Source organism: Aspergillus wentii (assembly GCF_001890725.1).
Source record: "Aspergillus wentii DTO 134E9 unplaced genomic scaffold ASPWEscaffold_5, whole genome shotgun sequence".
Taxonomy (NCBI): Eukaryota; Fungi; Ascomycota; class Eurotiomycetes; order Eurotiales; family Aspergillaceae; genus Aspergillus; species Aspergillus wentii.
This window is the reverse complement of record NW_024467836.1, coordinates 2,355,896-2,380,696: the sequence shown is the minus strand read 5'-3', so window position 1 is coordinate 2,380,696 and position 24,801 is coordinate 2,355,896. Positions and strand designations below refer to the sequence as shown.

Sequence of the window (24,801 nt, the reverse complement as noted above, 5' to 3'; positions counted from 1 at the left end):
TTATGACCTCCAGTTTTTTAATATGTATACAAACTATACAGTGATGCTCTCCTCCACCTGCTGCTTCAATGCCGCAATCTCCTTTGGCCCTGTCCGACAGCATCCACCCATAATGACGCCCTCCCATTCACCCTCCTTGATATCCTTGACGACATCGCAAAACACATGCTCCCACGGCTTTGTCTGCGTATCATCGCCAGTCTTCACCCATTCCTTCGAAACAGGATCGTATCGCTCTCCCCGCGTTCCATCAGGATACAGCACCAACCACGGCCGTCCAGAGGTAGCACTCCACTCATCAACAAACTGTCCTGCAGCACTCAACCTCGTCACCTCATCCTGCATGATATCCACGATCCGTCCGAGATTGCTGATCTTAGAACAATTCACGCCAATTCCCCACGGACGGGGCGAGACATCCCCGCCAACCGCCGCCTGCACCCACTCCCGGATATCCTCCTCCTTCACTTCTTCATCCGGGAAAACACCACAAATCCACCACGGCTTTCTCGACGCAATCGACAACACCTCCTGCATCGTCCCACGAATCGCCCTCACTTCATCCGCTCTCTTCACCGTCTCAAACGCAATATATTCCAGCCCCTCCCACGTCGCCTTATCCTCCGCGAACACGCCCAACCTTGCCGTATGCCACTCCCTCAACGGCCCCTCACCATTCATCCCAGCAGGATATAGCCCCGAATATTCCGCCGAAACAGGAACCATGGTCGCGCCGTACGGACCGAGCGATAACGCGACGCGGGCGGGGCGATCACTGCCAAACGCAACGCGCGCGAGAGAGACGGCGGAGCGCATGTATCGCCCTGCATCGGCGTGGGTGAGCTTCTCATCTGTACGTGTGAATCCCTCGAAGCTGGTTTGGTAGGTTGCTGTGAGGAGGATGTCGGCGCCGGAGGAGACGAAGGCGCGGTGGACGGCGTTGAGGGTGGAGGGGGAGGAGAGGAGGAGGTGCGATGACCAGAGGGGCGTTTCGGGGGTGAAGGTGATGTTGTGCGGGGCGAGTTGGAGGGTGGTTCCGAGGCCGCCGTCGAGGATGAGGATTGGTGGCATTTTCTGATATCTTGATTTCTTATTAGGGATGAGGTTGGTGGATGGATTGAATTGTTGGAGTGTCGAAGTTGTGGGCGATAAGAAAATTGTGATAAGATGCGGGGTTTGGATCTCCACACGATCAGCTCATTTGGACGGATTCATCGCCATAACAAGGATATTTTTAAATTTTTAAATTAAGGAATTATAATTATATTTCCATCTGATTAAACTATGTAAGTAATCTCAATTCATTTAGTGTACCGATAAGTGGCATATATCCGACATATATAAACTGTGCTTCTCCACTATATAAATCAGTGCATGATCGCAACTGACCAGACAAATAAAAGCATCATAAGCAGCCAAATCCTCGAGTTTATCGGCCGAATGGAAGCCGACTTATCCATGCTTCAATTGAAATCTCAACTTGACAAGTCACAATGTGACCAGTCTGCATATCGGAATACCCCTTCAATCCTCAACCCCGCATTGCTCTCGGTCGCCTGGATCGGCGTCACTCCGAGGACTGATATTTATATCCCTTCAATCACAAAGCATCATCTTCTAATCAACATACATCATGGCAACAATGAAAGCCCTCGTCTATACCGGCCACAACACCGTGGCCATCCAAGACCGCCCAAAACCAACCCTTCTCTCTCCCACTGATGCCATTGTCCGCATGCTCCACGCGTCTATCTGCGGTTCTGATCTTCATATCCTCAAAGGCGATGTCCCGACTATTCCTCCTCCGAGGGTCTTAGGCCATGAAGGTGTGGGAGTCATCGACTCTGTCGGATCGGCTGTCCAAGGACTCAGCAAGGGTGATCGCGTCCTCATCGCGGCCATCACATCTTGTGGATCATGTCGTTTCTGCCAACGGGGAATACCAGCTCATTGTCTATCTGGTGGATGGCAGTTGGGGAATAAAACCGACGGGACACAGGCGGAGTTCGTCCGTGTGCCACACGCGACGCTGTCGCTGTCCAAGTTACCAGCGAATATCGACCCTCGCGCGGCGGTTGCCATTTCCGACGCGTTTCCAACAGGTCTAGAATGCGGTGTCCTCAACTCGAATGTCGATATAGGCAAGTCGGTTGTTATCATCGGGGCTGGACCGGTGGGGATTGCGGCGATGTTATGTGCGTTGTTGTATTCGCCTTCGCTGGTGGTGATGGTCGATCTGGACGAGTCTCGATTACTGTTGGCGAAGGAGTTGGGGGCACATGCGACTGTCAACTCGGGTGCATCTGATGCAGTGGATACTCTGCTGAAGTTGACAGACGGACAAGGCTTCGATTCTGTCATCGAGGCAGTTGGGGTTCCTGCTACGTTTGAACTGAGTCAGGAGCTCGTCGCTGTTGGAGGTGCAATCGCCAACGTTGGTGTACACGGGAAGAAGGTGGATTTGCATATCGAGAAGCTGTGGGATCGTAATATCAGTATGTTTGCTGAACCCGGTGGTGACATTGCTAATAAATACAGGCATCAACATGAAACTACTCAACGCAAATACCATATCCAAATTACTACGACTGGTAGAATCAGGCAAACTCGACGTGTCGAAGATGGTGACGCATTGTAAGTGCTGCCTATGATTTTACTTACAAGATGCTAATTTGTAGCCTTCCCTTTTACTGAAGCAAGTAATGCCTACGAAACGTTCCGAACAGCCTCTCAGCACAATTGCCTCAAGGTGGCAATCAGTTTTGATCCTGAAGGGAAACAATCGATTGCAAAGATATAAGCCAATAAATCGTCTACAAGCCAGCAATGACATGTGAACAGATGAAAGAAAAATCAACTATTCCCTCCCCACGGCTCTATCGTAGCCCGGTGAACCCCCGCTTCTGTGTATCTCAATCTCTCCATATCCCCTTCATCCAACGCTTTCGACCCGCGTAGTTTTTCCCAGGTAGCCTGTCTGACAATCGGAGCCCAGTACTCTGCAATCATAGACTCATCCTTACCGGTAGCGTAGATCTTGCGGGATTGTGATGGATGATGATTATACTTGATATATCGCGATGAGTACCAATTCACCCGGACAACCTCGTAATGCCGCTTGAAGAGAGCGATGAATGGCCAGGTGATAATCCGCAGCTGGAAGATAATACACAGACAGCGGACAAGAATGGTTTGACGCAAACGATTCATCCAGTGATCAGAATGGATTGTAACAGAGTCCCGTTCAAGATCGAGCGAAATGGAAACCTTGCCTTGGTAGTTGAGGCTACGGATCTGGGCGATGAGAAATGAACGCAGGATTTGGAGATCGAAGCCTCGGATGCTTCGTTGGATTGTGAATCTATCAGTGTTAGCCATGAAGGGTTATATTTTGTAAGAAACATACGTCTTGAATGGCGACCAATTTTTATAGAATCGATCACACCACCCCCTCAGCCCTGGTGTTGCACTCTCTCTATCCTCAACGTCTGGATATTCGCCCTTTGATTCATCCCACGCCTTGACAGCATACCATTCTTTCTTCTCTCTAGACCCATCATCGTGACAGATAAGCCAGTCACTGAGATTGATAAAAATCCAACATATCTTCTTTGGTATACTTATTTTCGAACCTGCTTCTGCTGGAATTGTATACTTCCGTCGCCACAGTCCCAATATGCATGCCCTGGACAGTCAAGACGGGGGTAGGAGAGACACCGGCTTCCTTGACGATGCGGTTATAAAACTTTTCTGCTTTTGTGAGACGTTTCGCAGGGGAATTGGCCTCGGGAGTATTGGCAGATTCGGTGCCTTTGGGGATCTCTGAGATGGCTTCATCGTAGCGGGGAGGTTGAGGTGGTTCAGTCCGCCAGGGATTCGGTAATAATGGGATTTGTTGTATTTCGTCCATTGTGGAGAGGTTATGGCGATGGTTGATTTGGTGAGGTTGGATAAATCTGCACATATCAAAGTGACATCACGATTTATCTTCGACTTGTCGTTGTCTATACATTGCGGCTCATAAAGAAACTCAACTATTCAACATAGTTGATTGCAAGCTATAGTAACACCCGAACTAGATAATCCAGGAAAAAAGGAGCAAACACAGCAATAGTACATGTAATTCCCTTTGAACATCTAATCTTAGCATCTCTTCCCCCATGCCTTTATTCCCTGCAACCCATCCATCCCCAATTGTCGGAATGTCTTCACATCCGAGTCTGACAGATGTCTACGATACTTCCGCCGCTCCCACGCTGCATTCACCACAACAGGAGCCCAGTATTTTGCAAGAGCAGCTTCATCGCGACCGCATGCATACACTCTCTTTAGAGCAGAGGGGCTTTGGCTGTCTTTGACGAATTGCGACACATGTCATGTTGATTCGACAACTTTATACCGGCGTTCCAGGAACTTGATAGTTGGCCAGGTGAAGATCCACAGCTGGGAGACATAGCAAAGTCCGGCCACGCATCGGTTGTTTCGTAGGCGGTTCACCCAGTTCGCGGAGTAGACTGTAGATTTCGTGTTGGCCATGGCGATCTTCATGCTGATCTTGCCGCGATAGTTGATTACGCGGAGGTACGATTTCAGGGTGGACTTCACGGCTGGAAAGTTGAAGCCTTGGATCTTCCTCTTCAAGGTGAAGCTATTCTTTGGTTAGATATAATCAATCCGAAATAAGATAAGAGAACATACGATTTGACCTTGGCAGAATCACCGCAGAACCGCCTACACCAGCCCATCAACCCAGGCTCATTTCCATCTTCAAGATGTCTCTTTTTATCTCTTCGCGAACGATGTCTTCCACCCCGATATACATTCCGTCCATCGCCATCTGCCACGATATGAATATCGGCCCAGTGTGGCCCTTGGCTTTGTGGGTTGAGTATATCGCTCGTAATGTCAATACAAAAGTGAAAGTCCTCGACAGTGTGATCATTATTCCCCTCGTGCGTGCCTTTGACCACCAACGAGATGGAAGGCGGGATACTCGCCTGCCGGAGGATGAAGTTGTGAAGCTCATGTGGATCTTTTGCAAGAGATGAATCTAGGGTTTTGGTGGTTAATTTGGCTCCTTTAGGCTGGGATGCAGGAGGCGTGGTATTCTGGGAGGAACCGGAAATGACCTCGCCGTAGGAGGGGAGTCCATTTTGGGGAGAGGTTGAGAAGGTTTGTGAAGCGTAGAAACTGTTTTCCTGGTTTTTATCCATATTGTCGATTATTGTTGGTGATGTGCAACGAAGATGATTTGGGGAGAAGTGTGTTGCGTGGAAAGTGGTCGACCGTTCGTTTTGGACTTCTATGGCCGCCTATTTCCCATCCTGTTGGGATTTACGTAGGTAGTACTACGTGCCGACTTAAGGTGGCTACTATAATTGCCTGGATTAATAACCTTCACCCTCTTCCGTGAGTCTTTTATCTGCATTTGACCAATATCTACACATTGATGGTCCCATCAAGTCTAGAAGCCATTTTATCCACCCTTAACCACGCTCGCCAATCTAAATGCGGTTCGTATGCGAGATGGCTTTTGAAATTCAAATATGATCCAATGATTTTTTCACTGGCGAATGTGAAAGTGTAGTTTGCCTCTACTGAGGCTGTGTATTCCCAGGCGCTTACAGGCGCGGGAATTATGAGTTTATTGGGCGATCCAACGGATGTGGATGAGGGCCCGGGAGTGATCTGCATGCATCTCCTATCGTTCTTAAGAGCTGAGAGCCCACCACCTGTTCATCCATCATCAGCATTCTTTCTTCATTCTATCAAGATACTTCCAGTTATGGACACAATATCAGGCGAATATGAAGACCCAGGATCACCACTTCTGAAACCATCTGCGCTCCGGGTATTAGTTCAGACATTGACACACTTCGTCCCCGCAGATGGCAGGGCTCCAGAAGGCGATCTATACAGCAGCAAACTGATGGCAATGCTTGATCGAATATGCCAGCATCATTGGAACTGTGACTTTCAACCCGGTGTGCAGCGCTTTTACTCCTACGGTGATGAATTCGGTTACAACAATCGTCGGTGCTTCTTTCTTGTCGATTACGGTACCTCTGATAACGACGATGATGTGCCGATTCTATGCTACGAGTGGACAGGAGAATCGTTGTACGACTATTCATTCCATCATGAGATCTATCGTTAATATCCCCTAGCAAGCCTACGCCTCAACTCCTACAAAACGAGGAAGTGCAGGCAGAGCTCAAAGATATACCTTTTACGCCTGGGCCAGACGAGCCATACGAAAAGCCTCCTGTACCAAGGACTGTGCGGAGGAGGCTTCGAAAAGCCCAGGCAATTCCTAATAGAGAGCTAGATTATCTAATGGTACATCCTGAAGATATGGAATGGCTCGAACGAAAGGTCAAACCGAGGTTTTGGGCTAATCTTTTGGGGCAGATTGAGCGTCGACATAAGGAGAAGGAGGAGATAGATATACTTCTGTATAACTGAAGTTATGTGGACGAAGGTCGAAGAATATATGTGTTTCTTGACAGCATTGCAACAATCAATATCCATATCTTATCTATCGAAGATCTAAATTTATTCAGATCCACATCAACCTTAATCGATTCGAATGTCAAGATCCGGCATAAAGCATTGATTGTGCCGAAAACCAAGCATAAAGTCTTTTATACTCGGCTCGGACATGCTAAATACAGTAACTCCGAGTCCGAGCCCGAGATCCGAACGTAGATAAAACCTCTTTCGCAGGAAATCGATCCAGAGGAACTGAGACAAATAAGTCACATCTAAAATACAGCAAAATGACAGCACAACCCTTAGATGTTGTCATTATTGGCGCCGGCATTGCCGGTCTGTCCGCCGCTATAGCCCTGGGCAAGCAGGGACATCGCGTTGTCGTATGTTGATTCTTATGGGTTATGGTTTATGCTAACAGATAAAGATACTCGAGAAATCAAGATTTGCAAAAGAAACCGGAGCAGCGATCCACATGCCCCCTAATTGCACTGCAATGCTAAATTGGATGGGTGTTGATCCTAAAGATTTCGGAGGAACATTGCTTGAGCAGGTAATTCTCATATAATCATCGTGTGATTCATACTAATGATTAGATGCATCGGTATGATCATCTAGGGAATGTTACTTATATCAAAGACTTCAATGCCATTCGCTCTAAATGGCAGGCAGTATGTCCATTCGCATGCTATCATTGACCCAGCTAAGAAATAGGAATTCTATCTTGTCCACCGAGTCGAGCTGCATAATTTCCTCAAGAAACGTGCCCTTGAAACATCCACTCTACACACCGGATGCGCTATCGTCGATGCTGATGTCGAGTCCGCTCGCCCGTCTGTTACTCTTCAAGATGGACGGGTCTTCGAGGGTGATCTCCTGCTCGGAGCTGATGGAGCTCATGTATGTCAACTGTTTAACAATCTACTGCAGAAAAACTAACAATACAGTCCTTCCTCCGCAACAAAGTCACGCCAAATGCCCCCGTCCCATTCGCCGCCGGCAAATCCTGCTTCAGGTGGTTGATTCCGACGTCAGAATTGAAGAAACACACTTCGACAGAAGAGTTCGTCAAAGATACAGGCGTGTTTATCGAATGGGCTGCCTCTGACCGTCGAATCGTGGCGTATCCCTGCTCGGATAGTAAGGTGTTCAACCTATGTGGGTTTGTGCCGACGGCTGAGGCGGGTGGATATGGTGATGGTATGTATGCTCATGCTTATAGTAGATGATCGCTAATTGGATAAAGGCTGGCAAGCAACAGGAAACCGTGATTCATTGATCCGAGCATTCTCTGACTTCAGCCCTGGCGTAAGACGAATCACGGAATCGGCGGATGAAGGTCTGAAGGTGTGGGGACTGTCTGATATGGAAGCGCTCCCTACGTGGGTGAAGCATAATTCCGCTTTACTGGGCGATGCTGCACATCCGTTCCAACCTTGTATGTCTATCATCTAGGTACTTAACACGACAGAGCTGATTTATTAGATATGGGCCAAGGAGGCGCAATGGCCATTGAGGATGCCGTCAGTCTGGCTACCCTCCTGCCCGCTGGTGTATCGGCAGCTGATATCCCATCTCGACTGGCGATATACGAAAAGGCTCGACGGCCAAGGGTCGATATGATAATGGAATATACCAGAATGAACGCGCGGGATGAGGATAAAGGAGGACGGATTCCTCGTAAGTCTCTGTCACTTATTGATGACGATATACTAACTGTGGCAGCTGAGGAAATGGTGCGGTTCATGGGCATTTGCTTCTCGCATAATGAGATTGAGCATTCGGCTGCTTTGTTGGAGGAGAGTGGGTAGATTGTTTATTTGATTGTATATATCTTTAGTTTTTATATACACCTGTAACGATAGCCCTGACGCCTTCTGAATCCAACTTGGGCACGCCAACAAAATAATCTCTTACGATGCGGACGTCATCGACAGTCGTTTTGAAGTTGTCCATTTCGAATTTCCTCATTACTGTTGCTAGAGTGAGGTATAATTCTGCATATGCGAGGCTGGACAAGATTAGCTTCATATATTCTGGGTGGGAATAAACATACTTGATCCCGACGCATTGTCGACTTCCTTTTGAGAACGAGACTAGATACTTGTCTAGTCGAAAATTGTTCTTCTTTGCGTTGATCCATCGTTCAGGGATGAATTCGTTGGGATTTGGGAAGATAGATTCGTCCATGTGGACAAAGTAGTTGGATTCACTGACGGGGGTGTTTGCTGGAATCGTCCAATTTTTATACTGAATTGGCTCATGGGCTACACGGGGAAGTCGAGTCGTGACGCCGTGCATCATGCGCAGTCCTTCGTGGATAATCGCCGTCTGTTCCTTAGTATGGTTCTATACAGAATGAGTCGACTTACCAGATATGGCAGCTGTTCCAACTGCGATAATAGTCCTCCTTCTACCATCTCGATTGGGATATTCACCAACTCCTCCCGCAGTCTCTGTAGAATACTTTTATCTCTCAACAGATAGAATGTGATCAGGCTCAAGGCCTTAGCTGTCGTCTCACTTCCAGCCCCAACCAGCGTCTGCCCCTCATCCTGCAATCGATCCGCCTGCTTCTCCTCAACCGGAAGAGCACTATCCAGAATAGCCTGAAAGATCGTCCCTTTCGCCTTATTCCCAGCCTTATCATTCTCAATAATCGCATCCACCTGCCTCCTCACATCCCGCTGCCACCCAATCAGCGCTGCCCCCTTGGGCTCCAACACCCTCAACACCCGCAATGGAATCGCCTTGAGCACCGGCAACAACCACGGGAACTGCCTCAGCAACGCCCCATTCGCCGACGCCTCCACAATCGTTTCCTTCCACTCGGGCTTGAAGTCCTCCTCGGCCAGATGATTGTAACTCTCCCCATACGCATAATGCGTGATGATATCCATCGTCAGCGCCATATACGCCGTGTCCAGTCGGATCACGGTGCCGCGCACACACGCATCCTGGAAGCGCTGACACAGCCGCTGAACTTTATCCACGATGAGCGTTTCGGCGTGACACACGGCACGTTTCGAGAAAAAGGGGTTCAGCGCGGACCGGCGCAGGCGGTGGTGGTTGTGGTTTACTGTTGCAAAAGTTGAGCGCGGTGCGCCGGCGAGGATGGTCCATTGGGCGTATTTGTCGCGGCGTTTGGAGGAGGGGGCGTACAGGTCGTCGTAGAAGGAGGGGTCTTGGATGTGGATTTCCGAGGGGGTAATGCGAATTATGGGCCCTACTGACTGTTAGTATTAGCTGTTTGTATAGGGGTGAGCTGGGAGATACCGTATGTGCGATGCAGTTGGTCAACCTTCCAGATGAATTGGCCTCGATGGATGATGTCGTGGTAGAATTCGTACCATCCTGAAATAGCTGCCAGCTTCGGGCCCGGGAATTTGGCCAGAGGATGAAAATAGAGACGGTATATAGCACCGAGGACACAGTATACGAGAGCACCGACCAAGATGAAGCCCAACATATCGACCGTCAATGCTGAGACAATGCTCCTGACGCAGACAAAGAATCTGCATCCGCAGTCACAGGAAAATAAACGAGCACATGCAAACAGCCGACTCACCATGCCAGTGTCCCCATCACCCCCTCCCCTGAACCAATCGCAACCCTGTCTGCCAGCCACTAGAAACAAAATGGAATCATGCATCTGGCTGGATCCGGTATAGCGGCCACACGCAACGGGCCGGCTGCCGTGTCCGCGTCCAATGACAGCCTGTCAGCCCCAGCTAGCGTAACGGTCGACTCCACCAACCAATCTTGTCCTGCGTGGCTTCCAGCTTGGCACTGTTTTTCCCTTTTGTCCAACTCAAACCGTTTCGGACGGCGTTTGTTCGGGCGCGGGCAGAAGGAGCGGTTGTGAGCTGTCATTTTTGTCGTCAATCGTTCTCATTTCCCTTCTGTTCATCTCACTTCGCTTCGATTGATCTGATTATTGATCATCAGGATGGCCGGCATAATGCCCGAGGTGGATGTATGTATTGCCGTCCCTACCGTACTCTATCTTGCATACTGACTGTCCAGTCCGACGTGAGCGATTTGGAGAGCGTCAATAGCGAATTGACTTCCCTCGCCTCGTCGGTGTTCAATTATGTCTACGAGAATGGCCGAACCTACCATGCATATCGTCAGGGATCTTATGTACGTTTTTTTCCCCCTCCTTTCTCACTGGATGCTGACAATTCAGGTCCTCCCCAACGACGAAAAAGAACAAGAACGTCTAGACCTCCTCCATCATGTCTTTCGACTGTCGCTGGATGGACGACTTTGTATGACGAATTTGAAATCGCCCCAGAAAATGCTCGATATCGGCACGGGAACGGGTATTTGGGCTATGGAGGGTGTGCTCCACTGACTCAATAATGGTACTGCGGAATTTCTTATGCTAACAGTGCAGTTGCCGATGAATTTCCATCTGCCGAGGTTACGGGCGTGGATCTTTCGCCAATTCAACCGGGGTGGTATGTCATCCTACAGTGAGTATTATGTATTATACTGACTGAATAGGGTCCCTCCGAATGTCAGCTTCATCATCGATGACGTCGAGCAAGACTGGAGTTTTCCGAATGATTCGTTTGATTTCATCCACGTCCGCTGCCTAGCGGGTAGTTTGAGAAATTGGCCTCAATTTCTGAAAGAATGTTACGAGTATGTCTGCCGCCGAAAGTACAGACATGTAAGCTAATCGACAGCCACCTCAAACCGGGCGGAAAGATCGAACTCGCCGAATGTCGCACGCACATGGACTGCGATGACAGTTCTTATCCTGAGGATTGCTATACGCGGAAATGGATTGTTCGTGATCCCCCCTATCCAAGTGTGTGTATACTAACGAAGCAGGCCGAATTCAATCGCATCTCTCACAAAAACGGGTTGATCTTCGATCTCTTCCCCGAATATCAAGGCATGCTGAAAGAAGCCACATTCGAAAATATCAACGTCGTCGAGCAAGTCTGTCCCATCGGCACATGGCCGAAAGACCGTCGATTGAAGGATATCGGACGATACTTTCGTCTACAGTTCCTCGAGGGCGCGGTGGATAGTTACTCGATGGCTCTGTTTACGCGGCTTGGGGGCTGGTCGAAGGAAGAGGTCGAGGTGTTGCTGGCGCATGTGAGGACGGAGATTAAAGAGAATAAGATGCATGTTTATACGCATTGGTGAGTTTATCGATTTATTTTCTAGTGGATGAAGCTAACATTGAATAGTTCGTTTGCCACAGCGCAGAAACCGCTCAAATGAGACAGACATAGATATGAATGAACGGCTATATAACATAATATCGGACTAGTTAATTATACCAATTTTTTTTTTTTTTTTTCTCCTGGTGTATCGTTATACACTGGAAGTGGTATTCCCAAGACAGCAGCTTTTATCTGCAATGCCACGAATCGAGAGTAATACCGTGCGTGCCCAGTTTTTCCTCCAATGTAAAATAATCCAGGATCTGTACAGTCAGTATCATCCAGTCCAAACATCGAATTACTCACGTCCAGTCGGTTTGTAAGCCCCTTTAACCTCACCCTGTCCATCTAATCCCCAGTAGTCATCGACCGAATTGTACACTTCATCGCCAAATATATCCCGGACACCATCTCGCAAGTTCCCATTAAACCCGGTAGCAAAGACAACTAGATCAGCAGGGAGTTCCGTTCCGTCGGCAAACAGTATACCCTTCTTCGTATACGAACCAGGAAGACTATCCGACTTCATCTTGATCTACACTCGTCAGCACCATGCAACAATAACACTCAAAAGAAGGATAAACAAACCAAACCCCCGGCAATCTTCGCCGAAGTCCCAATATCCACATAATGTCCCCCAAACCGCTCATGCAGAATCGAAATCATATCCCCATATCTGTCGACTTTAAACCCGGCTCGTTCCAAGCTGTCGAAGCGGTCCGGTTCGGCGGCTGCTTGTTTGTCGTTGTTGGCTTTTGCGAGCAGACGGCTGACTACGAGGGGGTTGGAGTAGAAGATCCGGTCTGCCGTGGCTGTTGGGACGGTGTCGTTGTATAGCGCTGTTTTGTTAGTTTGATTTGATAGTTGGGAGAGGGGAGGTTACTGGATAGGCGGTCGTTGAAATATTCTTGGGGCATGACATCTAAGATAATATTAGCGTAGTTGATTGACGAGAGAGGGTGACATACAAGTTCTGCTGCGTTGAATCATCGTGACGGATTTCAGTTCTGCGTTGAGCATGTCTTCTGCTACGTCGTGGGCTGGTCCTGTTAACTTATTTATATAAATTTATAGGTACATGCATACCTGTATTCGCCGACCCAACAATAACACCATGCTTCCCCTTCCACGGAAGTGGATTCTTATATTCTGCCGAATGTATAATCGCTCCTTCGAAGATATCCTCGCCTGGATAATGCGGCATGATTGGTTTCTGCGCTCCCCCTCCAGTGGCCATGACGACAAACGCGCATTGGATAGTTTTGCGTGCATTTGGCTGTCTTAGATGGAGAGTCCATTTCTTTTCGTTTTCGTTCCAGGTGCCGGATGTTAACGTTGTTGATTGCCAGATGTTCTGTTTATCAGTTATCCTGAAATTGGAAAGACCGTATGTACTTACGATGGAATATCTGTCCGCCCAGTCTTTATATCCTCTTGCTAGGTCATACTTGGACAGCTTATCTGGATAGTTTTCTGGGAATGCGCGGTCGAATGGGAGTTGAGAGAATGGTCGACTCAGATGTACTGCTCTCATCAGCATCATCTATATAAAGAATAGAATACTCACACTTGGTCGAATCGTATCTCCCCAACCAACACCCACCCACCTCTTCATTCTTATCCACGATCACATAACTCACTCCCAGAGCCTGCAATCGGCCTCCTGTACTCAATCCCGCCTGCCACCACCCACAACAACACAATCCACATATCCCTCCCTCTCCGCGGAAACCTCCACCTCCTCCGGCATATGATCAACATCCCACCCCAGCACCTGATCCAAAACCGTCCGCAGCATCCACACCTTCCAGCTCCCATTCTGCCCGGGCACCAACGATACGAAACCCGCACACGCAAGCGGGAGATCAGCAGCCGTCTCAAAGACAAATGGGACGTCGATCCACCCGATCCCGGGAACGGGGCGATTAACGCGCGCCAGTTCGTGGTTGAGTCGGAAGCCCTGCGCTTGGCGGGTGCTGCATCGGGTGCGCCATGCGGCGGGGACGGAGGCGGAGTAGAATGTTCGCAGGGTTCCTGTTAGCGCGAATGAGTCGCGCCATATTGCGTCGGGGGTGAAGTCGGTTGGTGTCAGGGCGTGAAGACGATGCGAGTATGCGCTTGCTACGCCTGGCGCGTCGATGTCGGATGGGATGTTGGTTTGGGGGAGGGAGCAGGGCAGGGAGGAGAGGATGTTTGTGGACATTTTCTAGGTTGACTTGAAGGTGAGGATAGGGATGGGAGAGGAGAAAAATGAAAGAAGAGCGAGGTTGAATCGATCTGATCTATCGCATCCCCGCTTTCCGGTTGGGATGCATATCGTACCCCGCAGCTGGAGAAGCAAATATATCGATTATTGATTGCATTAATCCTCATTTCTCACCACTCGGCTAACTATTAAGACATGAACCCCCTATTGATACCACATTCTACCCGTAACAAAAATCACTCTTCCATAATGCATTACAAATGCGCACTGATATTCTCCCTAGTATCCCTTTGGATTGGCACCATAAAACTTCTTCACAACCGACTTATTGTTAATTAAAAAAAAAAAAAAACCCCTCTGGCACAGATTTGATGTCACGCTCATCGGAGATGCTTTCGGCTCTGTCATAGTCCACCCGGATGAATTCAACATGGCCCTTGAACTCACTGTCGAACGGGGAAAGGTAGCTAGCCATATTGAGGGAAGGGAAAGACCATGAGGCGAAGAAAAAGAGGACAGCAAGCTTGGCAGCGTGCTAGTTCAGCTTTCCCGTCAGATCGGCCTTGCTGGAACTAGTGATTGTTGGTTGTGTTTTTTGTATACGGTATTTCAGCGATGTACTTGTCAACGTTGTGGATCATCTTGACTAGCAAATTATTCGTTGGATACAGGTATTAGCGTAGGAAGACAGACAAGTCCAAGATGTTCAGCTTCGAGATGGGAACGACTTTACATAAAACCGATAGCCATTCCTAACCAGCAGAACTCAATGATATTAGACATCTCTTACAAGCTACCCAGAACTACCCAGTGAATTATTGTCAACTCCCAAACTCCAGATCCAAATCCACAATCAACCCCTTAAGGCCCTCGCCACCTTTTCCTCCTTCTCAAAAAGAATCTTCCTCCTATCCTCCTCCAACTTGAACAACTCCTCATTCAAATCCTCCTCAATCTTAAATCTGTCCTTAGGTTTATCACCCTTCTTCCTCATTTCCTTGGCCGCCTTGGCCCTCTCTTTTTCCATCTTCATATTAATCTCCATGAGATCTTTATCGGCTTTTTGCGCTTCATCTAGAGCATCCTCGTAGTGTTTTCGCTGTTTTTTGCTCGCTCCTGCGGGGAGGGGCGGGATGCCCATTCCCATTCCCATACCCATACCCATGCCTGGTTGTGGAGCCGGGGGGTAGCTTGGATTTCCATATCCTGGTGGTGGCGGACCAGCTTGGTAGGGAACATTGTAGCCGTTGCTTGGAGGGCCGTAGTTCATCGGAGGAGAGCCATAGTTACTGGGAGGAGGACCATAGTTACTAGGTAGAGGCCCGTAATTAGTGGGTGGATGGCTGTGGTGATTACTGTAGTTTGATGAAAAGTAAGTCTCTGAAGCGCAGGGGAGGGTAGTTGTTGTTCAAAGGGGGTTGTTTGTTTGGAGTGAGGATAAACTTACTGCTCCTTCCAAGCATGACTTGCCATATTTGCACCGACGGCACCTAGAACGGCACCTCCGGCTGTTGCCAGCTTTCCATTACCCAGCTTGTGTCCAGCGTATCCTCCAGCTGCACCGCCAATGATCGTGGACCCGAGACCCCGCTCGCCTTCTGGGTCGTTGGGATCGTAGTTGTTTGACGGACTATAGCCGCTTGGCGGAGGGCTGCTGTTACTTCCTGAGGGGGCATAATTATCGAGAGGTCTGTAGTTGATGGGTCCAGGAGTATGGTCATTGTGGGGATTTGGCCCGTAGTAATCTGCTGCACTCATGTTGATGATCTGATAAGCAGGAAATGGAATGAAATGGACGTAGAACAGGGTATTCAAAAAAAGAATGATGTATAATTTGAATGAGAGGCTGTCATGGGAAACACACCCCATTTATAAACATCTAAAACCATCAAGTCTAAGCCTACACAGCGATTACGCCATTTCGCACTGCTATCCCAATACGGAGCGGACGATGCAGATCAATCAGCCTTACTGGAGCTTGATTCGGTCGGTTATCTCTTAGCCTTGGATAAGTGACAAATCAGTTCACCACGTAAGATTTTAGTCTCCACTAAGACATTCTGGCCCCCATGATGGTGGGGTAGGCTTGATAGTGAACAGCCTCATCAAAATGGAGCTTGATTAATATAGACCTTCACAGCCCCTGTCTTATCCACTTCCTAGTCTGGTAAACTTCATGTTGAGGATGTTATAATGTGTCTATTAGTGCTGATGACTTCTCAGCTAGAACAAAGATCAATATATGTATTGAAAAATTCTGTAAGATCTAGAAGCATTTGCAATATAGCAGAAATCCCGGAAGTTATCAAATGCCCTATCTATGCCTCATAAGTAATCGGAGTTATTCAATACCTAGTTACTATGACTGGCCTCAACTCTAAAGTGATCCAGTATCTGTCACTGAGGTAAAAGTTATTATGGCTCCTATTCCGACTGTGATTGATGCTCTGACTTTGGAAACTTCAATGATAGAGGAACGGGGAGTAGATCTGACGACAATAAGTACTTATTTAATCCATAGGTAGCGTGCTATATCACTGAACGAGTATTCAAAACTGGTGTACTAGGCGCTTCCCAGGGTAGTGTAATTGCCTTGCCAAGAACTACCGATTCCCCGCCATAGATCCGCTATCTTAGGCATGAATGAATCTCTTCAGGATCAATCGGGAAGAGACTACTATATATATATATATAAATGAAACAGATGAATCACGCTCTCATTAGGTATACCACAAAATAATAAATCCATACCCAGACAATACTACGGCTTGTTTGAGTAAACATTATATTTCCCTCGCCACACCCACAGCCTACCTACTAACCCTTATTATTAATGCAGTTATTATAGATAACTATATGCTTATTATCTCTAGTAGGATTAATAGTGTGTCCTACTGGGGTGATATTATCACTCATATATTGAAAGTGAAGTATATCTTAGGCACAATTATTAACAGCATGATCTGTGATATCAATAGGAGTAAAGATAATAGGTGTCTAGTTTATAGGTATAGCATGAGTATAATAATTCCGAGGAATTGGCTAGTATAGGTTATGGATGTTTGAGCTGGTAAGCCTATGGGGTAGGTTATACATAATATATAGTTTGAAGCTTTTGACTATACTACATAGGCAGCAGCCACAGCCACGCCCCTCATGCTGAACACATGTTTGCCCCTAAGTAATTGTTTTTTCTACACTTATATATCTTAATACATCTAATATTCTACTTATAATATTTATTAACATATCAAGGCTACAATATACCCAGCCAGAGCTGGGCGTATTACATACTGGCCCTATCTATTCTACACAGGTCGCGCCTCAAGACATGGACCTTGTTTATGGTAATTGGAATCATCGTTGCCAACGGTGCTCGAGGAGAACGAGAGGATAATCAAGAATCAAGTCTGCACGGTGGACCAGGAGTGCGAGTGGATGGAATGTTGCCCTATCTTGTTTATATCATTAAAACCTTCGGTCAAGATCTCTTGCCGAGATCCTTGACGGCAGCGTCGACGCTAGAGTGTCTAAATCGCAGAAGATAGCCTTGTCATATGGGGGGTCCAGTGATTTCGTCTGGGCTATCCGGTTGACGAAGATATCCAAACATCTGCTTTCAAGCGACCTGGCTTATAACACGCATGTCAAAGGCGCGACATTCAGCACAGATAAAAAATAGGAGGCTTTGGGTGATATAATACGCTCCTCCGATGTTTCAGAGTATGACTTTGACTTACTATATGAAAATAATGATAGGGAAAGTGATGTACGTATCATGCCAAGAGTGTCATGTGGCTGACGTCCCTCGAATGAGAGAATTGGTTATGTGGATATGATAATACACCGGAAAAACTACCCATATAGAAGGAATCGTCTTTACTCCTAGTAAAGGATAACATGTTATAAAGCACTCAGTCCTTCATAAAAGGTATCTTTAGATTTTGACCTATACAGTACCTTGCCGTAATGCGGGCGGCCCTACCCATGATTATCCCATCTACCCCACCAAATATTAAACAACCACAAAAGGAAGCATCTATGAGACCCGAAAGTTTGGAACCGGCAGTCTGGTAAAGTACAGTAATTCTAAAGGTGTTTAGTATTGCATCTATTCCCATCTCCTTATGAGCAGATAAATCACCCGCCCACATAAACTTCGCAGGATAGATCTAACTTATAGTTCCTCTAGTTATCCATATCTATATACTACTTATCAGGCCTCTCCTGGCCCTTCATGGATGCAGATGCTCGAATCTAATCCACAAAGACAGAGCCTAGCTTCAATTTGTTATTGATAACCACTGGTAGATTCGTGAACTTCGAGGTATTGACGTCTATTATGGAGCCTTTGTAAAAAGTGGTCATCACCACTGTCGGCGAGAGGGCTATGATCCGGTCATCGAAAGAAAATATCTTATTGTCACAATGACAGAATCCACGCTGATCTTTGCGGTACCCTGATCCCACAATTCTTGACGCAGCGGAGTTGTAGTATCGACAGAGCTTTGGAACTTAATGGGTTCCTGCCCAGCATGCTCTACTTTGACTAGAAGGTTTACTTCCCTGATTGCAGCAATATCTTTAACATAGTGATGTTGAGCACAGTGTATTTCTTGACCAGGCTATATGACACCGCAACGTTTGCAATGCCACTGACATCCCAGGACAGGCTGCTGGATGTCTTCTGGGTGCGGGTCCGCGGGTTTGGAACAGTTGAACTTGACGGTGCTTGTGAGATCGGGCATGGTGTCGGCCACAATGATGAATGGGTTCAAAATCCAACTCCAATCTTCAACACCGTTTCCATCCATACTGAAGCTCACCTTATCTTTGTCTTGAACTAATGAGTCGCGAGGATATAGAGTCATGGGGTTCATTCGAAGAGGAACGGTTTTCTGTGGCTTCTTGAACCTCATCAACAAAAGTGTGGCATACGAGTTGACCGCCGCAGTATATTAGCAACCTGTATTCGTATAAAAGGTAGATCTCATTATAATTAGCTATTGCAGCAATCCAAGAAGAAGATCTACTTACGCAGTCAACATCTTAAGGTTTAAAATAAGACAAGCGCCTCGTATTTCTTGATAGGCTGAAGGAATGCTACCAATCTAGTCGTATTCACTGCCGATCTACCCAGTTAAATTGGCTAGCGACGCTTAGTGGCCTTTGCGAAATTCCGGATTCTATCGAGCAATTTAAGCAATACGAGAACATTCGAGAGTTTTTCCCTTTTTTGAACTGTGGATGCCCCCCTATTAACTACTTCTTCCTCCCTTACCCTAAATAGGTTAGATAATTGTATATGAGGCGCTTCTGGACTTCACAGGTTAGGGTATATTAATGGCTTGAAAGACTCTGAAAGATAGTATTTCCGGAGCACCAGGAAACCTCGACCAGAGAAAAAGTGTGAGTGGCTATATTCTTTCTCTTAAAAATAATATTCTAATACAGTCTATACAGTGAACCACGATCCACTCTACATACTTGCAATCCTATTCTTTTTTACCTGTTTACAGCCTCCAGAGGTAACGTATCCACTTGAATTAAATCTACTCATGATGATGTTAACTCATTGTCATTCCGAAGATAATCTTAGTCAAAATGAAGGTGTCTGCGATCCTATTCTTCATTCTTCCACTCCAGGCCCTGGCCGGTACTTGTTATTTCTGTGAGAACACACCTCACGTGGGATCCGTTTCCCCCACATTTGACTGTGGTAAGAAATGCGGTTTGGATAACTACAACACCGATATCTCTACCTATCACTGCTGGGAGGACAGCGATGGAGCAGGCTCTTGTTTCAAGAAGTGCTGTGCAGCTGGTGGGACGGAGGCGACAACCATTAGTGGGCTGTAAGTGTCCAGCTAAGGACATAAAATTGAGCGAATGGATCGGCGTACCCTGGTGTTTTGTCTGGGTGAAACAAGTATGTTTGGAAACTTTTCAGTCTTGAGAAGCATCTGGAAATTGTCAAGATATGACTGAAAACCCATATGACCTACCATGGCATGGGTGGATTCCAGGTGCCTATGATCTCGTTGATGTCCATCCCAGCTGCACGTCCTCCAAGAACATCGGAACGAGCACTATTTTCTTCCATGTACCTCTCTCTCAAGGCATTGGCAATCTCGCTATTGCATTCACTCCGTGCATGAAGCGCTAAGAGCAATCTATTCTTCACAAACCTTTTGTTTCTTCTAAACACCATCTCATCCCGGTATATTTGCTTCGAATCACTAAATCCCCCTTTCATCTGTAAGAACATCTAGAATTTGGCTGCTCCCTTTATGGTGACCTACCTTGCAGTGTTTCCAGTTCCTTAAGAATTATTAGTGGATGGTTGAGCTAGTGAAAATTACCGTGATTAAATATTCCAACATAATTATACTGCACTACTCCCACATGTGTGTGTATATATTAGTTTACTGACCATTATATCACTAAGGTGAATGTCTATATCTTAACTAGGCACCCCTCCTCTAATCCTAATTGTTAGACTAAAATAAACTGAGGAAAAACTGAACAATAACTATGTAGTGACCGTGGTGGCACACACTGATATATTCATGATATGATGGATGTGTAAGTGGTGAAAACCCTGGGCGTATATGTAACGGGTAACGAATTGAAAAGTCAGAATAGTGTTGTGAATGTGGGCAAAGTGGTGACTATAGCCTCATTCAATTCGAATCGAACCACTTTGCGAGGAATTGAAGGAGCCATATAGCAGATGCCCACACTTGTCGAGGCAGCATTATCCAGGATGATAGCGGTAGTCCGAAAGCCCGGAGAATTCCCGACGTGTGACGGAAAAAGTCCGCCACGCATCTGAAGCACATCGCCTGTTTTCCCCACGGGGATTAGGATTCTGTGACTCAATTGACGATGACTCACTGGCGAATGACGCATGGGAATGGGCAAAAGGACCCTGGCCTCAAATAACGCGAAAAAGGATACCCTCAATCCTGCATCTGTACAACCACCCCAGAAAAAACCAGCACAATGCCAAGAGACAATGACAACAGCACAGGTATGACACCTGCCTGATAGAAGCGCTTATTTTCTAACTTCAACAGGCTCGAACCCTAGCCCTGCGAGCCGCAACCCCTACGGCCACGGCAATGGGGTGAGCGATTTTCTGAGCAATGTCTCGCGTTTTAAGATCATCGAGAGTACCTTGCGCGAGGGCGAGCAGTTTGCCAATGCTTTCTTCGACACGAAGAAAAAGATCGAGATTGCGAAGGCACTCGATGAGTTTGGGGTTGATTACATTGAGCTTACGAACCCGTGTGCCTCGGAGCACGCTCAATGGTCACATACTTAGTGTAGGCGTAGTATAGAGGGTGGTAAGACCTAGAGCATCACTCACCAGGGACTGGGGCTTATAGGTAATATCAGGAACTGGAAGGTCTGTGCTCCACTGAAAGCTAAAAGATTAGTTTTAATTAGCTAACAGTAAAACACTGGGAGTCTTAGTATAGTATATAGCTACAACATCGTTAGACCAAGCTGTAAAATTTATGTTTTACACATTTTACTTCATATATCAAGGATAATCAAACTTTAAGCAATTCATTACTAGACATAATAATACTTGTATCCTTGTTTTTCAGTCTACCATTGATGACTATATAAGATCATGCCTTTAAAAATACTGTATAGATTTGCATGCCAGCGCACCAATTTTATATTATACTACCCAACCCGCAATGGGTTTGGGTTAAACATTTCCCACCTAAACTCCCCCTATAACCTACTAGGCTGGGGTGGGCTAACTTGCAGTAACCTAAAATTTCCTTAGCCTACTCGACTAAACTAAATTTAGGTATTCACGTGGTATAAGCACATTCTTAGGCTCATGCAGCATGTATAATACCCCCGAAATTACACCGACTCCATGGTAGGAAGTCCAGTAGATAGATAGATATCCCAAGGTCCTTCTAACTAATAATGCAGACAGCCGTCATACCAAAGATGGCAGGTCTTAGCATCCGGTGGCATCGCTGCCTGATATCAAGTCAGTCATCCTATGCATGATTTACGAGTTTGGCAGGTAAACCGTGGTCAGAATCTGGTGTGTTTACTCTATAGAGCGCTTTTTCTTCACCAACTACATAGGACACCTCAATATCAGATACCATCCAATGTTGCAATGGCCAATTAAGTGCATGCCAGTAAGGTATATCCTACTTGTATTAACCCTGCCAACCCCTTCATGAGTCTCATGAGCAACCATACATCGCATTGAATGGTGCGTCTCGCTTTTGCCCCCCCCTATCGGACAACTGGGATGATAAAAGAAAATCCTCAAACATATGTGCCTCTTCAGAAGCAGCATCTTTTCAAAAGGCATCCCCCTAACGATGTCGACGTTACAGTATAGGTTTGTTCACAAAGTAGGTTTGCTTCGACCCGATCCGCTCTGGATATGTGTTAATTGCTGGCATAGGTAACTTTGATTATGCCTGCAAGCTTGCAGGCAAAGTGTACATGTAAAGTCAGTCCATCTGCATCTTCTATAATTAGTACCTGTCTGCCTAAGGCTCTTACTAACCCTAAATCACTGGTCTTATCTATCTTTAGCTATAATACCTATAAGAACGTATTCCATACTATTAAGAACCTTAAGAGTAGCGAGGCCATCTTTAACCAGCCTACTGGTGTCATTGAGTTGCCAGTGCCCCCTAGAAGATTATACGGCTCTCGCATGCGGTTTGTCGTGAACCTGATACCGCAGTTGACACCGGGAAGCATCTCGAGTCGTCTCCTTCTCGGAGCCGGGGAAGGTCGTCTTATTCTCGAGGATCTCTCCTTGAATGAAAATTATATTGTGCGCAAATGCGCAAATTATGCTATCACTGTGACGTCTTTGGCGATGAATAAGCTCTCTCAAGCTCAGCCTCTTGTCTCGTTCATACAGGTCAAAACCCAATTGACACGCGATATGGGCACGCTTGCTCACGTGGCTAAGATGCTCCTTAATCTGGCATTAGTGAATGAAAGCAAGCAGAATCGAATTCGAAATATTTCCTTGGTTTCGCCTCTTTCCAGGGTAGCCCTATCGAGTGTATCAAATTGCTCGTGGTTAAGGCAAGACTACTCTATTATCATCGTCCATCACTCTCATTACTATACGTGATTTATTCAAAACATCGAAATTTTCTGTACTTTCCCATATCGCCTGTTCCCCGAAATCGCTATGAACAAAATCACGCATTCATGACTTCCCCGAGCTCCTCACCCGACTGAAAATTTCGATAGCATGCCCTTATGATACTGTCGGCATCATCGATCGCAATTGGGCGGATATCAGCTAGAGCTTTAATCTTGGCCGTGCACTCTTTGTACTGCTTGTCGGTCATGCTGATGTTTAACTGCTGCGCCCGTGACCGGATGACATTCCAGCCGGTGAGCCGCGAGGCAAAGTGCACGTAGCGGGTCATGCCAAAGTCTGCGGGGTTGATGATTTCGTAGGTGCTGGGGTCGTTGAGGATGGCTCTGGCATGGATACCTTGGAACCAATGTTGGTGAGTTGTCAGGGAACTTGAGGAAGAGGTACGTACCGGCCTTGTGAGTAAACGCGCTAAAGCCCGTGATATAGTTGTTGAATGGGATATTAATCTGCACAGCCTCGGCCACAAGATTCTCCAGATCCTTAATCTTATTCAGGCGGTACTTTGACTTCACATACTCTGGATGCGTGGCAACCATCCGCGCCATAAGCCCTCCAAGCGGAGTAATGCCATTCCGCTCCCCGATCCCCAGCACAGAAGTGTCGATGTGCGTTGCACCCGCTTCCAGAGCACAATACGCATTTGCAATTGCACATCCAGCATCATCGTGGAAATGGGTCTCGATATCACAACTGACTACGCCGCGGAGGACCCGGATGAGCTCATACACCTGTCGCGGTGAGGCGCAGCCGATTGTATCGGCGACTCCGACTCGGTTCACGCCGACTTGGTCGACGGCGGAGTAGATGGAGAGGAGATCTACCAAGTCAGAGCGGAAGGAGTCTTCAGTTGAGAAGCGGACTTCAATCCCTTGCGACTTGACAAAGTTGATTACTTCAATGGCGGTCTTCTTGATGTATTCAATATCCTTGCCATGGGAATGCTGGCGCATGAGAGACGATGTTCCGATCATTACATCGCTGGTTCAAAATTAGTTAAGACGACATAGTATTGGGAGAAAGGGGGCTTACACGCCATCAACGCCGGTGGCCACGGCAATTCGCGCATCGTCCATATGGCACCGAATATGGGTCAAAATCTTAGCCTTAAGACCCAACTTGCAGATAGCCTCACAGTCAAGCCTTGACTGCTCACCCACACTGACCCTGGGAGGGCACCTACCAAGGTATTGACTGTGTATAAGCCACACGCCGGCAGGTTAGTAGTTAGGTGGGTGACCACCAGCGATTCGCTGCTGTTATATGTTTTTGTTATTTACTTTATATATATTTCCTACCTAGTAAATATCGATTCACTCCATTAATATTGGTCATGTCTGTGTCGTACATACAGTGTATTAACGCGGTGTAGTTCCTATAGTAAGAACTCATTAACTACAGCAATGTTAGTCATCCATGGGAACTGACGCAAAGGCCAGCTATGTAGGATATCCCTTCTATAAGGATGCCTAATTGGTAGCCTTTCATATTCCATGTTAATGAAAATATTATTCTACCTTGCCTAATCCTCCATCCTCGCTATCCAAGTTGAGGCAATTACCAAACAGGTCTTCTGATCACGATGATCCATCATCAAAAACAATTCGACATCATTATCACTAGGCAAACAAATAAATCCTGTAGTAAAACGTATGAGGTGAAGGTAAGGTTATGCTGTAACGGCTACGTCATCCAGATCTGAAGCTCCGACCTTGGGAATGACGCCACCATGATGCCGTATC

General features: G+C 46.9%; 13 protein-coding genes across 13 annotated transcripts; 6 read left to right on the top strand and 7 right to left on the bottom strand.

Annotated features, from left to right (window-relative positions):
• Window positions 1-12: 12 nt before the first annotated feature.
• Window positions 13-1,136, bottom strand: ASPWEDRAFT_42534 (homocysteine S-methyltransferase family protein). Its single transcript, XM_040835800.1, has one exon. It carries the CDS (start codon window positions 1,069-1,071, stop codon window positions 34-36), a length of 1,038 nt encoding a protein of 345 aa, XP_040688214.1. The 5' UTR covers window positions 1,072-1,136; the 3' UTR covers window positions 13-33.
• A 506-nt stretch (window positions 1,137-1,642) lies between these two features.
• On the top strand, window positions 1,643-2,800 carry ASPWEDRAFT_112790 (zinc-dependent alcohol dehydrogenase family protein; the record flags this gene model as incomplete). Its single annotated transcript, XM_040828357.1, has 3 exons — window positions 1,643-2,495; window positions 2,539-2,634; window positions 2,679-2,800. The coding sequence occupies 3 exons, from the start codon at window positions 1,643-1,645 to the stop codon at window positions 2,798-2,800; spliced, it is 1,071 nt and encodes a 356-aa protein (XP_040688213.1).
• A 53-nt stretch (window positions 2,801-2,853) lies between these two features.
• Window positions 2,854-3,910, bottom strand: ASPWEDRAFT_173951 (uncharacterized protein; the record flags this gene model as incomplete). The annotated part of the gene is made up of 3 exons (XM_040831154.1): window positions 2,854-3,361; window positions 3,407-3,580; window positions 3,633-3,910. 3 exons carry the CDS (start codon window positions 3,908-3,910, stop codon window positions 2,854-2,856), a joined length of 960 nt encoding a protein of 319 aa, XP_040688212.1.
• A 464-nt stretch (window positions 3,911-4,374) lies between these two features.
• On the bottom strand, window positions 4,375-5,213 carry ASPWEDRAFT_29672 (uncharacterized protein; the record flags this gene model as incomplete). The annotated part of the gene is made up of 2 exons (XM_040833311.1): window positions 4,375-4,648; window positions 4,699-5,213. 2 exons carry the CDS (start codon window positions 5,211-5,213, stop codon window positions 4,375-4,377), a joined length of 789 nt encoding a protein of 262 aa, XP_040688211.1.
• A 572-nt stretch (window positions 5,214-5,785) lies between these two features.
• ASPWEDRAFT_173949 (uncharacterized protein) lies at window positions 5,786-6,465 on the top strand (the record flags this gene model as incomplete). Its single annotated transcript, XM_040831153.1, has 2 exons — window positions 5,786-6,120; window positions 6,168-6,465. The coding sequence occupies 2 exons, from the start codon at window positions 5,786-5,788 to the stop codon at window positions 6,463-6,465; spliced, it is 633 nt and encodes a 210-aa protein (XP_040688210.1).
• Window positions 6,466-6,779: 314 nt separating this feature from the next.
• ASPWEDRAFT_185018 (FAD-dependent oxidoreductase) lies at window positions 6,780-8,407 on the top strand (the record flags this gene model as incomplete). The annotated part of the gene is made up of 8 exons (XM_040832052.1): window positions 6,780-6,875; window positions 6,920-7,045; window positions 7,089-7,163; window positions 7,207-7,392; window positions 7,440-7,692; window positions 7,739-7,930; window positions 7,978-8,172; window positions 8,218-8,407. 8 exons carry the CDS (start codon window positions 6,780-6,782, stop codon window positions 8,301-8,303), a joined length of 1,209 nt encoding a protein of 402 aa, XP_040688209.1. The 3' UTR covers window positions 8,304-8,407.
• Window positions 8,259-9,961, bottom strand: ASPWEDRAFT_185017 (cytochrome P450; the record flags this gene model as incomplete). Its single annotated transcript, XM_040832051.1, has 4 exons — window positions 8,259-8,503; window positions 8,549-8,823; window positions 8,865-9,718; window positions 9,769-9,961. 4 exons carry the CDS (start codon window positions 9,959-9,961, stop codon window positions 8,329-8,331), a joined length of 1,497 nt encoding a protein of 498 aa, XP_040688208.1. The 3' UTR covers window positions 8,259-8,328.
• Window positions 9,962-10,441: 480 nt separating this feature from the next.
• On the top strand, window positions 10,442-11,736 carry ASPWEDRAFT_185016 (class I SAM-dependent methyltransferase; the record flags this gene model as incomplete). Its single annotated transcript, XM_040832050.1, has 8 exons — window positions 10,442-10,468; window positions 10,519-10,635; window positions 10,682-10,835; window positions 10,892-10,955; window positions 11,002-11,142; window positions 11,187-11,289; window positions 11,335-11,654; window positions 11,703-11,736. The coding sequence occupies 8 exons, from the start codon at window positions 10,442-10,444 to the stop codon at window positions 11,734-11,736; spliced, it is 960 nt and encodes a 319-aa protein (XP_040688207.1).
• Window positions 11,615-14,275, bottom strand: ASPWEDRAFT_60886 (uncharacterized protein). Its single transcript, XM_040838542.1, has 9 exons — window positions 13,372-14,275; window positions 13,246-13,327; window positions 13,078-13,202; window positions 12,765-13,032; window positions 12,647-12,718; window positions 12,562-12,600; window positions 12,267-12,517; window positions 11,985-12,213; window positions 11,615-11,941 (listed from the first exon to the last, which is right to left on the bottom strand). Exons 1-9 carry the CDS (start codon window positions 13,879-13,881, stop codon window positions 11,790-11,792), a joined length of 1,728 nt encoding a protein of 575 aa, XP_040688206.1. The 5' UTR covers window positions 13,882-14,275; the 3' UTR covers window positions 11,615-11,789.
• Window positions 14,276-14,486: 211 nt separating this feature from the next.
• On the bottom strand, window positions 14,487-15,705 carry ASPWEDRAFT_185014 (uncharacterized protein). The gene is made up of 2 exons (XM_040832049.1): window positions 15,332-15,705; window positions 14,487-15,239 (listed from the first exon to the last, which is right to left on the bottom strand). Exons 1-2 carry the CDS (start codon window positions 15,640-15,642, stop codon window positions 14,738-14,740), a joined length of 813 nt encoding a protein of 270 aa, XP_040688205.1. The 5' UTR covers window positions 15,643-15,705; the 3' UTR covers window positions 14,487-14,737.
• A 3,570-nt stretch (window positions 15,706-19,275) lies between these two features.
• ASPWEDRAFT_42529 (uncharacterized protein) lies at window positions 19,276-20,063 on the top strand. Its single transcript, XM_040835799.1, has 3 exons — window positions 19,276-19,293; window positions 19,348-19,412; window positions 19,474-20,063. The coding sequence occupies exon 3, from the start codon at window positions 19,489-19,491 to the stop codon at window positions 19,741-19,743; it is 255 nt and encodes an 84-aa protein (XP_040688204.1). The 5' UTR covers window positions 19,276-19,293; window positions 19,348-19,412; window positions 19,474-19,488; the 3' UTR covers window positions 19,744-20,063.
• An 826-nt stretch (window positions 20,064-20,889) lies between these two features.
• ASPWEDRAFT_173943 (uncharacterized protein) lies at window positions 20,890-23,026 on the top strand (the record flags this gene model as incomplete). The annotated part of the gene is made up of 3 exons (XM_040831152.1): window positions 20,890-20,917; window positions 20,964-21,174; window positions 22,471-23,026. The coding sequence occupies 3 exons, from the start codon at window positions 20,890-20,892 to the stop codon at window positions 23,024-23,026; spliced, it is 795 nt and encodes a 264-aa protein (XP_040688203.1).
• Window positions 22,926-24,790, bottom strand: ASPWEDRAFT_60884 (homocitrate synthase; the record flags this gene model as incomplete). Its single annotated transcript, XM_040838541.1, has 4 exons — window positions 22,926-23,398; window positions 23,451-24,040; window positions 24,092-24,238; window positions 24,771-24,790. The coding sequence occupies 4 exons, from the start codon at window positions 24,788-24,790 to the stop codon at window positions 23,097-23,099; spliced, it is 1,059 nt and encodes a 352-aa protein (XP_040688202.1). The 3' UTR covers window positions 22,926-23,096.
• Between the last annotated feature and the right edge of the window lie 11 nt (window positions 24,791-24,801).